General features: G+C 36.2%; 1 protein-coding gene across 6 annotated transcripts in view; it reads left to right on the top strand.

Annotated features, from left to right (window-relative positions):
• LOC136030320 (terminal nucleotidyltransferase 5C-like) overlaps positions 1-21,558 on the top strand; it is a 73,072-nt gene extending 51,514 nt beyond the window's left edge. For 3 of the 6 annotated variants that reach the window (XM_065709215.1, XM_065709220.1, XM_065709218.1), the window contains exon 2: positions 14,181-21,558. In XM_065709215.1, the coding sequence (XP_065565287.1) occupies positions 14,181-15,617 (1,437 nt within the window). In that variant the 3' untranslated portion in view covers positions 15,618-21,558. Of the gene's footprint in view, positions 1-1,394; positions 1,523-9,520; positions 9,669-11,372; positions 11,557-14,180 lie in introns of those variants that run through there. The other 3 variants (XM_065709217.1, XM_065709221.1, XM_065709216.1) reach the window with 3 other exon arrangements.
• Positions 21,559-22,008: the final 450 nt, after the last annotated feature.

Raw genomic sequence — 22,008 nt, 5'->3', positions numbered from 1 at the left:
GGCATTTCTGCATATAGGCTGGCCGTTCAAGAGCTATTCTGTCGACCTATTCTGTGTTGTAATCAAATTTTGTGCAATGTACCGGGGTTTCCACAGAAAATAATAGTAAATTTTGTGGTTGAAGTGGATGAATGGAAAAGGAGCCGTTCTGTAATACTGCTGACATCACCAATTGATACAAACGAATAGACGATCACCGATGGACCAAGGTCAAAACCTGAGTTTTGTCGGCGATGTGCTCTGATTTTTGACGATCGAGGGGGAAAAGAGGATTTTCTCCAGTAAAACTAATCCAAACCCCCCAGCCTTTCTATAAAAGTTCAAAAAAGTAGTACCATAAATGTACTTTTTAATGGACTGGACTCACTCCACCTTGGACAAACTAGTCTCCCTCCCAAAGCTAAGATCTTTATGTACCAAATATGACGTTTCTGCGCGTTATTACACTATAGTGTCGGTTCAGTGGCCGATAATGCTTTTTTCCTCTCTTCCGCATCTGTTTAGTATTGACGCTAATCTGGAGGTCATAGAATTGAAACCTGGTTGTAATAATTTACTAAAAGTGGAAAGGTATCTGGTTCTTAGTTGTTCAATAATCTATTCATAATTCTTTTAAGAGAGAAAGGTATACATATTTACCGAATAAACCATTGGTACTTGCCAAGAATCGTGTTTTCAGTTCGCTTAAATATTGCAATTTATGTATTTGATTTTCTAGATACAAAGTAATGTGTAAACCAGGCGGTTATTGCATGGATATATTGAATGAAATGATTATGTCTCAGTTTAGTTGTGTCACATTCATTGAGTCGTTTTCATATTAAAGTTGAAATTGACGTAGTCATGGCAACGTCCTATATTTTCATGACTGACAAAAGCAGTGTAAAAGTATTAAACTTCGCATGCAAAGTTGGGATTTTTGTGCTGTCGACACTTTTAGGCGACTTCTTGTTTATTTAATTGTTGTCTTTCATTAGGAATTCCTCTTATTGTTACCATAAAAATAATTCGTCTGGTAGGTCAAAGTGAATTTTTTCATAATCGTCATCGCTATCAATAACCTAAAAAAAATTGTTTATTTGAAATTTTCAAATGATGTAATAACAGTCTCTAAAAAAAAATATCGCCCCTCCTCTCCCCCCCCCCATCTATCTCTCCTTCATGGTCGAGAAATAACGTGCGCATACATCCGAAAATGCATGCGACCAAGAACCAACACAAATGTTGCTAATCCCAACGGTTTATCTAAAGCATGCTATATATCACGTTTTTGTTTCTTCTGTCCATAATAATTTTTGTTTGTGAATTTGATATTTTCAAGTTGACGACTATTGCCCAATCCAGTTTGTTTTCTCGATGGATGATTTTTTGTCACAATGTGGGATAAGGATAATACTTCTCTGATAAAGAGTTAAAATTTTCCGGTTTTCAAAGTAGTGGCACTTCAGTCTCTGAGAAGCTCAGTTAGGTACAGCTGGCTTGGTAAAGGTTCTCGAAGTTTCTGGATAATTGGATTAGGATGGTTCGTACCTATTTTGGTTTTGTGATATTTGACTTACCAATTTTAAGTTATACTGAATGAGGAATTTGAATAGTATATTGGAAATAAAAGTACAAGGTTTGGTGTCTAGTGTTTTGGAGACAAAAAAACCTATTTTCTCATGTGGCTTTTCGTAAGAGGTCATCCTTTATCCCTGCTCACAACGTTAATTTGAAGAATTATCGAGATTGGTCTAATATCGATTATCGAAATTTATCGAAGGGCTTGCCTGTAGCGACTCGAAGTTTCATATTTACTTAAAAAAATGTTTTTCAAATTTTGATTTTTGTTTTTCCATTTAGTGATAAAGATGTTCTGTTTGATACTGATTCAGACTTTACTAGCTCTGGCTTGCCATTAGAAAGAAAGCTATGTCGAGGTAGGGCATTAATAAGATCGATTTCTAGGATCAGAATAAAAATTGGGGTATTTGCGTAGAATGATTCCCATTCTGAACTAAGTGCTCTGAAACAAGAGAATTGAGCCATTCAATTAATGTTTCCAAGTATTATGGTCGCTACCGGGACAATTGTATTCCTCGCCCCTATTTCTGATGGGGCCAGATATTACTGTAGGCCATATACAAAACTGTGCTGACTCGATAAATATTTCGATGTTCATGTTATTGACTTACGAATAAAGTGAACGCACCGCTCGATGTCTTTTTTATGCTCTTTAACAATATAATAATCGCTTCTCTTGCAAATTTAAGCCGTTGCAGAGCCCTTGAAAATGACCAAAGAATTTCTAGTTTCTGGGTATAGAAAAGGCTTTCATACTTATTGTAAGATTAGAAATCCATTTTTATAAAGTCAAGCAATCCACAAGCATTTATTTATCACAATTAAGTTGGATAAAAAACTCGAAACTATTTCTTTATTTTTCTAGGTGAAACGGCAGATTTTAAGCGGCCTAATAAGAATAAGAAGAAAACATGGCGAATTTTGTATTTAATTTTTTTACTCAACTTAATCTTGACAAGCCAATGTTACAATTCACAATCAATTGATTTAAAATGAAGTATTAAGTTCGAAACCAAATGTTACAGCCCATTTTTATATCCAAAAAGTATAGGACGATATTATTATTTTTAGGAGTCCGAAAGGGCTTTAAATTGAATTTGCGAGAAAAACGGTTATTATATTCTTAAAGAGCATAAAAAATGGCATCTAGTGGTATGTTAATTTTATTCGTAAGTTAGTTGGCTAATATGAACAGCGCAATATTTACCGCTGATTTTGTTGTTTTTCAATGCTTTTGTGCTTGGCAACTGTCGGTTCCTAATACGAAATAATGCCAATTAAATAAACAACAACATTATCATTCAATTTAAAATCTGACAAGGAACTTGACAGTTTATAAATTTGGGTTTTCGGATTGGGTGGTTTTTCGCATTTGCTTGATAAAAATTACAGAAAGCGAGTCAAATTACCCGTTGTTTTCAACCGATAAGATTGAAACAAAAACTACAACTAAACAAAAATTAAGAATAATTCAAGTAATAGTGCTACTACTAAAAACTCACCGCAAGCGCCAAGACGCCTGAGGCCAACACAGCTACGCACGTTCCTCCTTCACCCCAATCTATTCAAAGCATCCCTCTTTAAACCCTCCAAGAAAGTTCTCACTTCACTTAAATCTTAATTCAACCTCGTTGATGAGAAATAAGCACAAAAAACAAGAGCCAAGGTCTCATGGTACTTCCGACGAGGTCGGAAGAGCCAATAGTTTTTTCCCACCAAGTTTCGTTACTATCCCTCCACTCTACGCGTTTTCCAAGAATTTCAGTTTCCCCCTTCTACTCCTCCCAATGTCACTGGATCCAGCGGGATTTAAAACAAGAGCTCTGAGACACGAGGTCCTTCTAAATATCAAAGTTCACTAAGATCCGATAACCCGTTCGTAAGTTAAAAATACCTCATTTTTTCTAATTTTTTTCAAATTAACCGTTCTTCCACTTTAGGAAGAAAAAAAAAAGTCCGAAAGGGCTTTAAATTGAATTTGCGAGAAAAACGGTTATTATATTCTTAAAGAGCATAAAAAATGGCATCTAGTGGTATGTTAATTTTATTCGTAAGTTAGTTGGCTAATATGAACAGCGCAATATTTACCGCTGATTTTGTTGTTTTTCAATGCTTTTGTGCTTGGCAACTGTCGGTTCCTAATACGAAATAATGCCAATTAAATAAACAACAACATTATCATTCAATTTAAAATCTGACAAGGAACTTGACAGTTTATAAATTTGGGTTTTCGGATTGGGTGGTTTTTCGCATTTGCTTGATAAAAATTACAGAAAGCGAGTCAAATTACCCGTTGTTTTCAACCGATAAGATTGAAACAAAAACTACAACTAAACAAAAATTAAGAATAATTCAAGTAATAGTGCTACTACTAAAAACTCACCGCAAGCACCAAGACGCCTGAGGCCAACACAGCTACGCACGTTCCTCCTTCACCCCAATCTATTCAAAGCATCCCTCTTTAAACCCTCCAAGAAAGTTCTCACTTCACTTAAATCTTAATTCAACCTCTATCTTAGACTCATAATTGAATATTCTTTTCAAATTTAATTGTCACTGTCTTCATAATCGTGCCCCTGCCTTCCCCCCTAATGAGGCCAGATATGTTCAGAAATTTGCTCATTTTCTTATTTTTTAAAGTGGCTTGATTTGGCATTATGAGACCAACTGTTGATGAGAAATAAGCACAAAAAACAAGAGCCAAGGTCTCATGGTACTTCCGACGAGGTCGGAAGAGCCAATAGTTTTTTCCCACCAAGTTTCGTTACTATCCCTCCACTCTACGCGTTTTCCAAGAATTTCAGTTTCCCCCTTCTACTCCTCCCAATGTCACTGGATCCAGCGGGATTTAAAACAAGAGCTCTGAGACACGAGGTCCTTCTAAATATCAAAGTTCACTAAGATCCGATAACCCGTTCGTAAGTTAAAAATACCTCATTTTTTCTAATTTTTTCAAATTAACCGTTCTTCCACTCCCCCTCAGATGGCCGAATCGGGGAAGCGACTATATCTAATTTAGTCTGGTCGGGTCCCTGATATACCTACCAATTTTCAGCGATCGCTATATTGACCACGCATCTAGTTACGGATATTCTCCATGTAAAAATGAGGGTAGTCCGTGATACGAACCTGCGATCCCTCGCACACTAAGCGAGAATCATACACCTAGACCACAAGCCATACGTAAGAAGAACAATCATTTCTTTTATGGGCAAATAAAATTCTTCTCAGCTATCTTGTTCGCTCGCTGGTTGAATCGGGGAAGAGACTATTTCTAATTTAATATCCTCTGGTCCCTGATACGCCTGCCAACTTTCATCGTCCTAGCTTATCTGGAAGTGCCCAAACTAGCAAAAGCGGGACCGACAGACATGCCAACAGAAATTACGATTGCTATGTGTCAGTTGGAAAATAACAGGTGTCATAAAAACTATACCAACTCACAAAAATCAGCAAACCTTTGTATATAGCCTAGGGTTGCATCTGACCCCATAAAGGGGGCCGTTGTGTGAATTTATAGGGATGTATTTTGTAAAAACGAGAGCTAAGAGCTCATATGGCAATGTGACGAGGCTGGAAGAGCCAAGAGCTCATATGGTATAAGCTCTAGATTGATTTAAAAGGAAAATCGGAGGCTTAATGCCGGTTGGGATTTAAAATAAGAGCTCTGAGTCACGAGGTCCTTCTAAATATCGAAATTCATTAAGATCCGATCACCCACTCGTAAGTTATAAATACCTTATTTTTTCTAATTTTTCCTCTCCCTTCGGCCCCCCAGATGGTCCAATCGGGGAAAACGACTTTATCAAGTCAATTTGTGCAGCTCCCTGACACGCCTACCAATTTTCTTCGTCCTAGCACGTCCAGAAGCACCAAACTCGCCAAAGCACTGAACCCCACCCCTTTACTCCCCCAAAGAGAATGAATCCAGTACGGTTACGTCAATCACGTATCTATGACATTTGCTTATTCTACCAACCAAGTTTCATCCTGAGTTCTCCACTCTAAGTGTTTTCCAAGATTTCCGGTTTCCCCTCCAACTCCCCCCAATGTCAAAATATCTGGTCGGGATTTGAAATAAGAACTCTGAGACATGAGTTCCTTCTAAATATCAAATTTCATTAAGATCCACCCGTTCTTAAGTTAAAAATACCTCAATTTTTCTAATTTCTCCAAATTAAAGCCTTCCAGCTCCTCCAAAGAGAACGGATCCGTTACAATTATGTCAATCACGTATCTATAACTTGTGATTATTCTTCTCACGTATCTATAACTTGTGCTTATTCTTCCCATCAAGTTTCATCCTGGTCTCTACTCTTTTTCAAGATTTCTGTTTCTCTCCACTCCTCTCATCTCTCCCCTCTTTTCCAAGCGTTTTCCAAGATTTATATTTCCCCCCTCCAACCCCTTATGTCCCCGGATCCGATTTGAAGTGAAAATGAGCATCTGAGACGTAAGATCATTCTATATATTAAGTTTCATTAAGATCCGATCACCCATTCGTAAGATAAAGATACCTCAATTTTCACTTTTTCTTAGAATTCCGGTTTCCCCCTCCGACTCCCCCCAAGGTCACCAGATCTGGTCGGAACTTAAAATAAGTGCTGTAAAGCACAATATCCTTCTAAATATAAAATTTCATTTAGATCTGATCACCCGTTCGTAAGTTACAAATACCTCTTTTTTCTAATTTTTCCGAATTACTCCCCCCCCCCCAACTTCACCAAAGAGAGCGGACCCTGTCCGGTAATATCAGTCACGTATCTTGGACTTGTTTTTATTCTTCCAACCAAGTTTCATCCTGATCTCTTCGCTTTAAGTGTTTTCCAAGATATCCGGTCCCCCCCCCTCCCAGTGACACTGGATCCGGTCGGGATTTAAAATAAGAGCTCTGAGACACGATATCCTTCCAAACACCAACTTGGTATTAAATTAAATTAAACTTGGTATTAAATTTCGAATCATGCTATGTTTAAAGAAATATACATTCCCCAAAAAATTAAAAAAGTCTTTTACATCATTACCGTGAAATACCAAGTTAGCACTGGATTTAGAATTAAATGTTATGCTTTTATCTTTGTTCTTAAAGCAAAAAATAATAAGGAATAAGTTTTCATTCAAAACTATATTTGCATGAATAGCTATTAATATATTTGGAAAGAGCGTTAAGAAGTGCTTCAAGTAAGTATGTTCAGCTGGCGAATGCATCTAAATATTTATAAATTTACCGAATAAATACAAAAATAGCGTGGAAATCCTCAGTGAAAATTCTAAAATGAAAAATATGATGAAAAAAGTCCTTACAAAAGAACTTGCTAAGTACAGGGTTAAAACTTGTTGCCTTTTGTCATCCACCTATGGACTGTTAGGTCTTGTAATTTCCTAGTCCACTTTTAGGTCTTAATCCCCTTTGTTTTTGTTTTTATTCCATCGGGGACTGTATTTTTGTGTGTGCTGCCCACGCATTTCCCTCCTTTGGAATTACGCAAAAGAAACCCGATACATATATACGGATTCTACTTTTGGATTAGTTATAACATTGCCATTATTTTCTGGCTTGGATCCATAGCTTTTATTCACTTTGGAGTTTTTAAAATGGGAAAAAAATGTACGAGCGAACACATTTGAACGGTGGGATTCCCCGCCAAATCTTTCTAGTGTAAACTCTTATCAGTAGCAAGCCGAAATTTGATAAAGCGAATGTATTTTGAATATGTCAAAAGAGAAAACGCAAAAATAAGTTTTTAGTAGAATATTGAAACCGAAATAAGCAGACACAGCGGAATTTGTCACCTTTTTTAGAGACTTGTAAAATTTCTCCCTTCTTTGTAGACTATTTTAGAACCCAAAATATAGAGGGTGTTTAAATATATTTTAGGTAAGCTTCTAGAAAATGATGTTTTGTCTGTTGGGCCCTATCATCCACCTATGTCTTATAATTTCCTAGTCCACTTTTAGGTCTTAATCTCCTTTGTTTTTGTTTTTATTCCGTCGGGGACTGTATTTGTGTGTGTGCCCACGCATTTCCCTCCTTTGGAATTACGCAAAAGAAATCCATCGATTTTCTGTAAGGTTTTGTGGAACAATTCTTAGAATGTGTTTTCCGTTACTGCTTGTTTGATCGGATGACGCACTTTGAGCCTTAGTTGGACTTGACTTATTAATATAATTATTTTGGCTTTTTGATAATAGATAGGTATTCGAAATGACATTGTGGCTTCTTATGCTCGCGTATAGGACTAATTAATTGAGCTGTTTGTTTTCTAAACCGTTTAGATCGATAAGAAAAAGAAAATTCGGTAAGAAGTGACAGCCAATAACCATTGCTGGTTCTGCAACATATAAGTTAATGCATTGCTTGTCGGGTAGGCAAATTTTCGATTCCAGAGAATTTGTCTGTCAGTACCAAAAGAAATAAGAAAAAAACATGTAGCCTATGTGTTCACTTTTTTAACCAACAAATAGAACTATATTTGGTCGAATTCTCGTAATGTTTCTTAACGGACAAAAAATAAATACTAGATTACGCGCTTGCGGTAGAACAGTCAAGACAGATGCCTTTTGCGTCTAAAGAATTACGTCATGTCCAACACCGAAAGTGGCGAAATGCTTCGCGTTACCTGAATCAATGGGCACTTGCAGACATTTATTTTTTGGGGGGCTAGCGCTAGTTTTTCAGAGAAAGGCATAATTATGAAGAAAATGTTTTTGGGAGAAGAGAAATGTCATATCTTTGCTAGAAAATTATAAAACTATGCACTATTAGTCTTCCTTTATAGAGGGGGCTGGTCAACCCTATTAGCTAATCTTCCCTCTCTATGGGTCCCCACGATTAATCGTCTGGCATGGAAAATAGTATAGATTCTGCTTATGTGTTAGAGTACGCAAAGGATGTATTTTAAATGTGCTTACGCTTACTTAAATTTGCTTAAAAAGTATTCTCCATCATTAGAAATCCATTATGAAGAAATTAAGTTAAGCCATTACAATGCTTTGACACTAAATCTAAAGAATATAAAAATTGTACGTTTACATGTCTGGACTGTGGGTTGTTTAATTGACGAAACCCTGAAAGATAGTATGATACATTTCTTCGCTTTCAAGAAATTACTAAAGGTCTTGGTGAATTATTGCTCGGAGCCAATGGACCTTTATCGTTCATTTTGGTTTGTTTATTCATAGCATAAAAAAATTGTCCACAGGAGATAGATAAATTTTGTCCATAATATACACCTTGCCCCCCCCCCCAGTTCTGCTGAAACGAAGTCAACTTTGCAGTGCCGAATCCGCTTATAAATATTTGTTCCAGTTCAATATAAACCTCAAGAAAACATTTTGACTATGGAGCCTGGGCACGCAGGCACGAGTTTTCCAGGGGTGAGTTATAAAAAATGGGGGGAAAGGGGTAATGAAAAGTAAATTATGTTTGATAATTCTAATAAGAATTGCCTGGAAATTCAATAAATTTAGAATTTTTTCCCCTATCCCTGCTTACGTTCCTTTGGGCTCATGTAAGGTAGGAGGTTACCCTTCTCCCTTTGAAAATCAAAAATGCCACACGTATAAAGTTTTGTAATGTCTGGGGAAACCTAGCACTTCTGATAAAAAGAACTCCTCGGCTTTCCTCCCAAAAACATTTACGGTCTCCACCCCTCGTTCTTGGAAAAATTTAAATAGGGGGCCATAGATTTGATTAGATTATGTCCCTTCAATAGAGAGGAAACAGTCCTTGTTTTATTTTCCAAACCACAACTAGACATTTCTTTGTCGAAAAAACATTTTTGACGATCTACAATATTTTTCGTTTAATTATCTTTGCCTGCTTTTTATCCCAATATCGCTGATTGATCAGTCTGTTATGTTGCAATCTTATTGGTTTGCTTATGATTTCTGTATACGTAGATGTTACGATGGCTTGCTTGCCTGTTTTCCACTAATCTTTCTGAGAACCTTTAGTTTAGGCGGCGGCAAATATCCAGCCACTAAGTATTTGTGATCCAGAAGTCGCTCTGGTCTTATACAGGCAGTCAGGAGAATTTTATTTTGGAGTTGAAATTGTGTTTTGGATAAAAAAAAAAACGGTTTTCGATTTTATATCATCTATAGTAAGTAAATATAATATGCTATGTTACTTTATGCTTTACCAAAAATATATATGCAGGGGAGGTGTGAACCTTTTTAGTGTACCTAATATTAGTGTTGAGAAGGGTAAAATGGCAGTTTAGTTGCTTTAGATTTACTCTGAACATTGAGCTAGGTGAATCAGATTGTCGGGGACAAAGCTACACACCAATTTAGGGTTTAGGAATTGTTCCCAAATATCAACATTAATCCCTTCCCCCTAAAGGGTCATGACTTTTCACAAACTTGTAATTGCATGCTAGGGATATAAAATTCTGAATGTAAGTTTGAAGCTACTTTAAGGCTGCTTAAAGATAGAAATAGCAACAACATTTCCGGCTAGTTTCATAGGTTGGTAAATTTCTAGCCTACTTTAGTTGCTTTTGGCTATCCTGGAAAGGGGTTAGGTTAGGAAAATGAAACTTTCAGGGGTGGGTCTACAGGCTAAAGTATGTCCCGGGAAAGTATTTTGAAGCAACTACCTCTACTCCTTCTCCCTCTAGAGGGCCCTGACCTTTGATGACCTTTAAAAATGTGTGTGTTATAAAAGTGAAACTTTGCAAAATAGATCTTCTGCTTAATTGATGTACAACACAATTGTTTTCAGCTTCATAACTTTGCTCAATTCCATTTTATAAGGTTTTAAAGATATGCAAATACATTTCCTAAATTTCGAAAAAAAACATTGATATGGCTCAAAATTCTACTCAAGTAACAGGAATTGCATTTTCAGAGCTGAACATTTTCAGAACTGAAAATTAAGGTAAAATGTTGTTTTGTCAAATTTTCAATAGGTATAGACCTGTCATGGCCCTCTAGAGCAAATTTCAGGGCCCTCTAGAGGGAGAAGAAGTGGAGGTGGGTACTTTAAAATACCTTCCTGGGACATACTTTAGCCTGTAGACCCATCCTGGAAGTTTCATTTTCCTAACCTAAACCCTTTCCGAGATAGCAGGAAGTCAATTAACTAGGATTGTACCCCGGAAACTATGCTGCAAAGCAGCAGTTTCCATACTATATTACTTAGGATGCTAATTCTAGGAGCGCATCCATTTCTGATTGACCCTCCTACTCCATGGGGCAAGCTAAAAATGCGTAAAGTGGGCTTGCTTACAGGTAATATTACCCATAGGGCGAAGCGTATTGGTCCATGAGCCCCTTGGGCGGCAGGGCGATGTCTGTATTCTATATTTATTTAATAAACCTCGTTTTGGGTATTGTTTAGTGTTATTACTCTTTGTTGAATAAAAATATAGAATAGACCATGCCCTGCTGCCCGCGGGGCTTGAGCTTGAGACTACATGAAAGGATCTATGGCAACGATCCCATTGCGCTCTTGCGTTGACATGGTCATGTATTCTATGCTGTCTTCAATTCTCTTCCAGTAACATCCTCTCCCCCGCCCTTCGTTGCTGCTGTCCAGGTGTGTACATGAATCAATTTAGTACGCAACCCCTTGCCCATTTAAAAATTAAATGTATTTTTGCTTAAAAAAATGTTGCTAAAATAGGAAATTGAAGTGGTCATTCACATTCAATTGTGGAAAATCCTGTGCTGGTTTTGTCATTGCCGATAGCTATTTTGTTATTGCCAAGGACTTGCTTCATTATAATCATGGTTAGTTGATTGACATTTAGTTTATTTAGTGATAACAAAAAAAAAAAAAATGGGGAAAGTAATGTCAAAATATTGTTTGTAAGCAAATCTTAATACAAACTTACAAATGTATTTGAATAGAAATATCGAGATTTTTGCTAACAGGATAGAACAATTGGAAAAATACTGTTTGTGTTGACAATTGCTTTTTGAATAGTATTTACAGCTGAATCATTGTCCCATAATCTTGTGTACCATTGCTGAATGATAGAACAGGTAGTGCAAAAAGTTCCTTATTTACCTTACTTGCATGTAGGAGCAATTGGGAGGGCAAGGGGCGGAGACCCACGGTCAATGTTTGTCTTGGTGTGTCCTGTCATATATTTTTTTTAAACATATTCAAATGTATAGAAAACGGATACTTCTATTATGACTCTTGTTTAAGCATTCTTTTGATACTGCTGAAAAAACATTGTTTGTACTTCCCAGTATATACTTTTGCTTTTAATCCTTACTATATTTTCTTTCTAATTTAACGCACTAGAATTTTTGTGGGTGAGAAATTTGGGCACTAAGTATAAATAAAAATGTAAGTCGGTGATCTGGATGATTGTTTTATATGCTTTTTGATTATTCTGGAAGAATGAGTGAATCTATATTTGTAATAAGAGGGTTCTTGGAGGTTATTTCCACCCAGTATTAATCCAAAAATGTATCCCTAGTAATAGGTTTTGATTCTGATTCAACTATTTCATGCATATTTGATATCAGGATATCCCACTTGCCCACTTAAACCATACAATTTTTCATCAGCCTCTGCCATTAATTTATTATTGTTATGGTAACCACCACCCCCCAAACTCCACCTCCCCTTATTGTCTAAGTGAACATAGGAAATAATTATGCCGATGTCCAAAAAACAATGTGTATATATCATGTTGTGATCAAGAGTCCTAGTTTGGCCATTCTGGCTAAGCCTTGTGGGGAATATGTTTTTGTTTTTTTTGTTTTTGTTTTTTTAGTTCAAATATGCTGTTGTTAAACAAATGAACTCTGAACAGGAGATCCTGTACAATTATTGAAATTTAAGTTTCGAGTGGATTGTGTTTTATTCTGCCTCAAACACCAAACCACATTTTTTATGGCACTTGGTATTAACCAAGTGACATAGCAATCGCAAATTCTGTCGGTCTGTCTGTCGGTCCCGGTTTAGCTACTTGAGGCACTTCCAGGGAAGCTAGGACGATGAAGTTTGGCCGGCGTATCAGGAACCGGGCCAGATTAAATTAGAAATAGTCATTTTCCCGATTTGACCATCCGGGGAGGAGTGGGGGGCCGGTTAATTAGGAAAAATTAGAATAAAGAAGTATTTTTAACCTACGAACGGCTGATCCGATCTTAATGAAATTTGATGTTTGGAAGGATATCGTGTCTCAGAGCTATTATTTTAAATCCCGACCGAACCTGGCGACATTGGAGGAGCTGGGAGGGGGAAACCTAAAATCTTGGAAAACACTTAGAGTGGAGGGATTGGGATGAAACTTGGTGGGAAAAATAAGCACAATTCCTAGATACATGATTGACATAACTGGAACGGATCTGCTCTCTTTGGGGTAGTTGGGGGGGGGGGGTTAATTCTGAAAAATAAAAAAATGAGGTATTTTTAACTTACGAACGGGTGATCGGATCTCAATGAAATTTGATATTTAGAAGGATATCGTGTTTCAAAGCTCTTATTTTAAATCCTGGGGGGAGTTTGGAGAGGGGGAACCTAAACTCATGGGAAATGCTTAGAATGGAGGGATCGGTATGAAACTTGGTGGAAAAATAAGCAGAAGTCTTATATGTGATTGACATAATTGGAACGGATTCGATCTATTGGGAGGGGGGGTTAATTCTGAAAAATTAGAAAAAATGACGTATTTTTAACTTACGAAGGAGTGACCGGATCTTCATAAAACTTCATATTTAGAAGGACCTCGTAACTCAGATCTCTTATGTTAAATCCCAACCGGATCCAGCGTCATTGGAGGGGGGGCAGTTGGGGGGGGGTACCGGAAATCTTAGAAAATACTTAAAGCGGAGAGATCAGGATGAAACTGGATGGGAAGAATAAAAAAACATACGTGTCTGACATAACCGGACCGGGTCTGCTCTCTTTGGTGGAGTTGGGGGGGGGGAATTCTGAAAATGAGGTATTTGTAGCTTACGAACGGGTGACCAGATCTTAATGAAATTTGATATTTAGAAAGATCTTGTGCTTTAAAGCTCTTATTTAAAATTCCGACCAGATCCTGTGACATTGGGGGGAGTTGGAGGGGGAAATCGGAAATCTTGGAAAACGCTTAGAGTGGAGGAATTGGGATGAGGCTTCGTGGGTAGAATGAGCAAATATCGTAGATACTTGATTGCCGTAACGGTACTGGATTCGCTCTTTTTGGGGGAGTAGGGGGAGGGGTTCAGTGCTTTGGCGAGTTTGGTGCTTCTGGACGTGCTAAGACGATGAAAATTGGTAGGCGTGTCAGTGAGCTGCACAAATTGACTTGATAGTCGTTTTCCCAGATTCGACAATCTGGGGGGTTAAAGGGAGAGGAAAAATTAGAAAAAATGAGGTATTTATAACTTACGAGTGGGTGATCGGATCTTAATCAATTTTGATATTTAGAAGGACATCGTGACTCAGAGCTCTTATTTTAAATCCCGACAGGCATTAAGCCTCTGATTTTCCTTTTAAATCAATATATTGGTTCTTAGAATTTTGTCAGAGCTCATGCCATATGAGCTCTTGGCTCTTAGCTCTTCTTGCCTCGTTACAAGTGCCATATGAGCTCTTGGCTCTTGTTGTTACTTAATGTTTTTCTAATATGATTCATTTTTTAATAGTTATTTCCTTATTTTAGAAAGGAGCCATTGAATTGAATGCTGAAGCATTGAGCCGACTTCGAAACTCCAGCTTCTCAGTCATGGCTTCAAAACATCTTGAAGTTGCTGCTCCCTATGAACCGGCTTTTGATTTGGAATCGGTGGCTGATTCGGATTCTGACAGTGGTGTTGATCTCTTTGCTGATGATGATGGAAAATCTTCCTTTTCTGATCGCTCTAAGACGCACAGCGTCAGTCCGTCACGTCTGACTGAAGTTGAGAGTGAAACTCGTTTTGCTGTTCTTAGTTATGAGCAGGTAAAGCGTCTGAATGACGTCCTCACCGAGCCTATGGCTGTTTATGGACGGGGAAATTTCCCTATTTTAGATATAAAATTGTGTGATCTGATTCGTGTAGTTCGATCAAAACTAGAGGCAGATTCTGTAACTGTCAGGGACGTTCGCCTAAATGGTGGCGCTGCCTCACACGTCCTAGCTTCAGAAACAGCACTACCTTATAACGACACGGACCTTATATTTAATGTTGAACTAAGCTCTGGGCGTGCTTATGATAGAGTAAAATTTGCAACCCTGTCTGCTCTGCTAGACTTTTTGCCAGAAGGAGTGTCAAAGAATCGAATGTCAACATGTAGTATTAAGGAAGCCTATGTGAGTAAGATGATAAAAGTAACAGAAGGAGATAGATGGTCCCTCATATCCTTGGGGTCGAAATCTCAAGGAAAGAACGTCGAGTTGAAATTTGTGGATACAATGAAACGTCAGTTTGAATTCTCAGTAGATTCATTTCAAATAGTGCTGGATAGTTTTTTAGTATTCCAAGAGTGTGCACACATGCCAATTAGTGAATCGTTTTATCCAACAGTTATTGGAGACTCTGTTTATGGTGATATTAGAGAAGCATTGTTGCATTTGCATAAAAGACTGATTGCAACACGAGCTCCTGAAGAGATTCGCGGGGGTGGACTCTTGAAGTACTGCAACTTACTTGTACAGGACTATAGACCCGCATCTCCCAAAGAGTTGAAACAAATGGAACGGTATATGTGCTCTAGATTTTTCATTGATTTCTCAGACATAATGCAACAAAAAAACAAACTTGAAACATATTTATGGAACCATTTCCGCGGTAGTGATCCTGCTCTTGTGTATGATTATTTAATGATCTTGTATACGGTTGTTGATGAATCCACGGTTTGCCTAATGGGACATGAAAGACGACAAACGTTGTCACTCATTGAAGAACTCGGTTACAGTATCTATTATGGGGACCTGAATCGTGTTTTTGTACCGCAACCATGCGTTCCCCCACAAGCATATTATTACCCTCAGAGTTATTATTATCCAGCTATACCATCTTTGGCACCTGCAAAAGCCCAAAAAGAAGTTGAAAGTCAGGATCCGACCTCTTGTTCTTGTCAATGTCATAACTCTTGCAAAACCCAACAGTGTAGTTGAATTTTTTTGTTTATTATTATTATTTTTTTATTTACCCTCATTTTTCTGCTGTAAGCATTTGGCAATTCAATAGCAGTAGTGCCAAAGTCGGTGATAATGCCTCTATGCAGTTTGTCAAGTCAAAACCAACCTGTAAGTGAAATCGCCTAGCTTCTTAATGACATGATAAATAATTCCTTAATTATACCTATAAAAAAAAGAAGTGCTTAAATGGCAAAAATTGGACTTGGTTCTTTAAGTTGGCATACAAAATTTGTTTCCACTTGAACTTTGGCATAATTGAACTAATACATAACCGGTTTTACAATTCCTTGTAACTTCAAAATGTTTCTTCAGTTTTTATAAAGCTGTTGTAAAATGTTTAATCAGTGCTTGAATGTAATTTTTAATTGAATCGAATTTTTTATTGCCTGTTTTGGCTTAAAAAAAGGTTATCTTTTAAACTTGAGTATGCCCAGTGCTAGTACAATTAGGAAGCTATCATGCATGGTTTTAACTCTGCCTGAGGTGATCTTTTTATGAGGTTGGTTTTGGCAGAATTCCAACGATTGTTGGGTACTTTTTTTTTGTCTCTTTTTTACTGGCCAAGGCGAGGATTTATTACTTGGCTACTCATACTATTTCCATACAAGTTGTGAAGTTAAAAAACTGGTACCTACATTTAAATTATCTGAAGGACCTACTTTTGTGGGTCAATACCCACTTCAACTATATTACTATGTAGGATGTTTTTCTTTGATGTAATTATCTTGGCTGGGATCGGGTGTGCGTAGCACGAATTTAAAAGTGTGTACAATCTACTAATGATGGCTAAACAGACACGTATGAAAGAATTTTTCCCGGTGGGGCAATAATACAGAACACATTTTGTTTTATGATATGAAAAAGTGCAGGAATTTTAGGGAGTTGGGGCTGGGCCCAGAGTCTCATCCCCTGTTTGTATGCCCCTTTGATTATACTCAAATGTTAATTGACTCTTTAATAATTTCCTCTTTTGCGCATTTGAGATTTTAATACTAACATTTCTAAAATTTCATTTGAAGAAAAAGATATTGAAAAGCAGTTCAATGAATATTGAATTTTCAAATGGGGCTAACTGACTTCAATTTTTACGTTTACCTACGAAAGTTATTAATATTTTGTAGTCTCCTTGCTTGAAATCCAAACGATAGTTGTTCATTTTCAAATCTTCGAAGTTCGTTTTATTATTTCATTGTGTAGGCCTAGGCTATTGTAAAACTGACTACAAGCAATTTATGCAATATAATTAGTTTTTTTTTATGGAGAGTAATGTATCACCCCATCTACCCAACCTATCTCCCCCATCCACCGCCACCATCCTACCATCTTTTAGCGCTGATAATGAATTGTCTCTAGATATCAAGCATATTTGTTGGCTGAAACCTTTGAACCTTTCTTCTTCTTTTTTAGAGGATAGGAATTTTGTTGATTACTAGTTAATGTGGAAATTAAGAGAGATTAATTTGTTGCATAGCTAAAGCAATGGTAAATGGATATAAGATGCAGTCCCACGAAACCCAAAGGAAGCCAAGATATGATCCTGAACATCTAAAAAAGCATTTGATTAGTTGCTGATTGGCCAAACAAAGATAAAATTAACCAAAACCAGATTATTTGTGTGATCATGTTTAGTAAGCATGCAATACAAATAGCTACCATATCTGTAAATTCATTTATTTTTAGCGCTTTCTTCCTTCTTCCGTGAAACTAAGATCTAAAATTTATGCTATCAAAAAAATAAATAAATTATGTGCTACTCCAATATTAAGAATTCCTTATATCATTTATTAGAGTCAATATAATGTTAACAGGTCAAAAATAAATCATTATATCTTTAAAGCTTATAAAATGCTCAAATGAGATGCTTCCAGCAGTCAAGTTTTTCTTAAGTATCATTGAAAGTTGGAGTTTGTTTTGCCAATCTGATTTTGTTCGAGAAATCTAGTCAGCTGTAGCAATATTTATTTGTTTTCTTTTTTTTTTTCTTGCAAAACCAATTCTTGTCAAAGATTTCATTCATATTTCTTTATATGTGCAAACAAATCATGTGGCAATCATCTTTTCTTTTTCTTGTTTCTAATTATCTTGTATTTCTTTTTTGAAAAGAATTTTTTGATAGGAAAAAAAAAATTCCTTTTACCACCATTTAAATGAAGTTTACAAGTCCCAAGTGCATATTGGAAATGTGTTGAACACTCCGTGGGGGAAAGGCTTAATTTCTACTTTTGAAACCTGTTGGTTTTTTTTTCTAACAATTTGAGGGGTAGAATTTGCTAGACAATTTTCTGTTTTAGTCTCCCTGAATTTGATTTTTGGTTTCCTCTTTTTATTCCATGATTGCAGATACTCTGTCTTTCCTTCAAAAATAGGCATTAGATCATGGTAGAAAATAATTGATGTAGACAGATTGATGCAAGAAAATCATGAGCTAATGTTAGAAGATTGGAAAGCTAGGCAGTTTTATTCTTATTTCTGCATTTGAGGTTATTGGTAGAACGCGAAAACAGATTATCAATAAAGAATTTATGGGTTAACAGACTCTTCGGAAGAACAAGATGTTTCTTATTGTTAAAAAGAACTGACTAAGTTTGAAAGTCTATTACATGTTGCTTTGATTTCTTTGGAAAGCCTTAATCCATTGCTCCACTAAACGATATTTTTTTATTCGTAGGCACATCACCCTTGAAATGAAGTAACTATTTTATCCTCTAAGATACAAATTTCCTTTCTGTATTTTTTAGTTTTTACTTGTTCTGCCTAATTTGATTAATCAATTCGACACAGTCTTTTCAATACAGATCAACTGATGCTGATTAAAAACATTTTAAGAAAATACCTTAGGTTTGATTCCATTTACGTATTATTTGCTCACTTGTTTTGTTTATTTGTCGTCCTGTCAGTTCATGATTTGTATCTTATGTCCAATGTATATTATTTCATTCACGTCTTGTGACGTTAAATGTTGCAGAATCAGCGATGGAGGTACTCTGTCTGGAATGACCTTGTGTTCTTCTGAACTTCTCAGACTTTAAATCACTTGTTTCGAATTCGCTGAATTATTTCACTTGAAACTTGAAATAGAGCTTAGGAATAGGCCAATAGACGCCAGACAAGATTGAATCAAGCTCCATTACTTTTTATCACCTTTCCTTCTATTTAATAGACTCACTGTTGTTGTTATGGCAGAAAAAAAAGATAGTATCCAACAAAGGTATTGTTTAATTCAAGAAATAGATAAAAATAGATTTAACCCTCGCGTTCAATTCTGGGACTAGTACACGTCTTAATTACGGATTTTTGTGTATATAGTTGTGTAAGTAGAGGTTTCTGAACTTTGTTATTTATCATTATCAAGAATTTTGTGGTATGTAAAAACAGCAGTTTTCTCAAAAGATTTGTGATTCCCTGGATAAAACTAGCCACAAAATTCAAAACCGGTAAATTGTGTGTCTATAGTTTCATCAACTTTAATAGGACCTGGAACTTAGTTGCATATTCTTGCATTCGTATTTTTTACTATACAGCTGAATGAGTCAATGTCACGGTAAAAATAACGGTTTCTGGAAAATTGTACTTTCTGGCAAAATTTTGCCTTGTTTTTGAAAAGTAACGTCAATGTTCAAAATGTAGTGTAAGCTATTTTGGTATCAGAAACCTCTAATATATAAATTTCAATTGGTTTTGTGCGGTATGCTTCGTAACTTGTTTGCTCTTTTCAATTATAAGAAAAGCGTCAATTCTAAGAACTTTAGTTTGACATGCTGGTCTATTGATCTATTCTTCCATTCTTTTTTAAGTTATGCTTTTTCTTCTGTAATCTAAAGTCAGAAGGCTAGTTTGTACAAGTTTGGAGGAGTCTAAGGAGAATGTTAGACTGTGAAAATAAATGACTTCTACGAAGTCACAATTTGTATCCCTATCTCGGTGATTATTGTGTACCTTATATACATAGAAGTTACCTACCATTTCTGAAGTTTATTAAGAAATAGCAATCCTTTGTGAAGTACAGAAATTGCAATTTCTCATTTGTATTTATTTTATTTTTTCGCTGTAAATTTTTCGTCACTACTATTCAGGTGTATTTAGATGGGGTTGGTAATGAAATTTTATTTTGAAGCTTTCTTGTTCACACTTTGTCTGGGTCACTAAGGAAGGCCAGCAGCATATTACCTTGCTTAGAGTAAAAAAATACATTTTAGAAATGGAAGCATTTCTCAAAATATTGCAAGGATTGAGGTTGTCTGCAGTTTGAACTTGTTCCCTTTCAAAGGAGAATCTTGTGGTTGGGTCAATTGTTGATGGGGCATTCCTGAATCAAAATAATTGTGCCTACCGTTCTAATCGTAACCATCTAATATTAGAGAATAGTCTATAAGGATTGGTAATTAACGATCTGATTTTTTGAAATTGAAGATACCTTCAAATTAAGAAAGATATATTTGAAAGATACCTGAGCAAATGCAAGGGTTAGATCAGTAGGGATATTGGGATATCAAATTCAGAATTTGTTGTATTCCCGCTTTCGTTTCGTTGTTATTTTTCTTTCTTTGTTTTTATTCCCTTGATGAGCTTTAACGAATTCAAGGTATTGATGTCTTCAAATGTCGTTCACCTGGAAGGTAGCTTCTGTTGGTACCGACCATAAAATTCCTTGCTTTTATAATGTTTCCTTTTGGTTAGTTCGATAGTTAAGAATATTTCAGTGAGCCAAATTATAAATTTTATGAATTGCCATGTACATTTTTAGAAGAAATATAATAAATCCTCCTATCCCTAAGCTCACAAATTGGAATTTCCTCCTTTTTTTTAGTTTTAGGTTAATTTTGTTATATGAAAAGAATAATTTTGCTCATTGTATCCCCATCTAAATGTGATTATTAATCATATTCATCGATTATTTTCCTCGGCAAAGGCCTTAAGTAAACTGGTTTATATCCAATGTAACATGTGTACCGCATCTGCCTCTCCTGATAGACCTTCTTGTCTTTCACAATTATCATACTTTAACACTTTGAAGAATATGTCTGTACGTCTCAGTTATGATGTGTAAAATGCGTTTGTGAGCCGGTCTTATTGGTCAGATGGTTTTAATTGTGTCTGTCACGGTTAAGAGCTTCCATCATTTTTATAGTTGAAATGATTAGCCAGATAATCAAAGAAGAATACTTTAATTCAGTGTATGAGGATTAAATTCAATTAGAAGCTAATTTGTGATAGACATTGGAGTAATTTGTTGGCGTTTTGAGAGCATTGTCTGAAGATTAAGCTTTTCTGTGCAGGTTTCTTATTCCTTCCGTCTCAGCTCAGTTGGCTATTAACCACCAGTATTTATTGCATGATACTGTCTACAAACTGACTGAACGAAAATAACCCTAGTGGTACGACAACTCACACATACTCCTTTGGTCATCATTCGTTTCCAAGATAACCGAAAGCGGCAGAAGATTCCGTTTCTTTCATTAGTTGACTTGTCTCTCGTTTTTTGAAGAAACAAATTCGTTTGAAAACAACCTAATGGAAAGAAACGGTTCTGTACTAAGATTTTTTTTTTTCTAGTGATGATGATGCTTGGTTTAGATTAGTAGATGCATGTCTTCAATGAATTTTAAAACAGATATGGTTTATCTTCTGTTGGTCCAATGAAATTGTATATTAAAAGTATTCCATGCTTTTTCTAGACCAATGTATGATAGGTATTTACATGTCGATGCCTATAAATGAAAAAATTAAGAAAAAACTATTGTTTTTTGTGTTGCTAATTTTGCTGGGTGACGGAGGGTACCTCCATCTTATTTTTGAGGTTTAACTTTGTGATATATTTACTCTGTCAAAAAAAATTAATTAGGTAGTGTATATTTGGCTCTTCGTATTATTATAGTTATATGAATATGCGCATACACAATAAAAAGTTTAAAACGTTGATCCTTGTCTTCTTTTGGAATTTGCCTATTAGGAGGGTTTGCAAAAGTCAGATCAGTTTCCAAGAAGCAAAAATTGAAGTATTTATAGCAAAGAATTAATTTTAATGCTTTCTATTGTTTCTATCTGGATTTCGAATTTCATTAAGTATTCAGGTTGAAATATTCAGCCTCTCCCCGGTTGGATGAAACGCCAAGGGGAAAAGCGCAAAACGTGGCTTGCCTGCGTCAAAGCTCATCTCGAACCCAAATGGGTATTTTGTCGCTTTGGCCTTGGGTGGGACAAGAAATGGCTCGAAATCACGCGGGAATGGACCCTAGATTGCCAAAGATGGAGCTCAGTCGTCGTTGAATTATTGGATGCCAGGGAAGGCTTGCAGTCGTCCTGATCCAAGTACAAGCAAGTAAGTATTCAGGTTGAAAGGTTTAAGACTGCTAGTGTATGAAGCTTG

This window comes from Artemia franciscana, chromosome 8 (genome assembly GCF_032884065.1).
Source record: "Artemia franciscana chromosome 8, ASM3288406v1, whole genome shotgun sequence".
NCBI classification, from domain to species: Eukaryota; Metazoa; Arthropoda; class Branchiopoda; order Anostraca; family Artemiidae; genus Artemia; species Artemia franciscana.
Note: the sequence above shows the minus strand (reverse complement) of the source record. Positions and strands in the feature narration are given on the sequence as shown.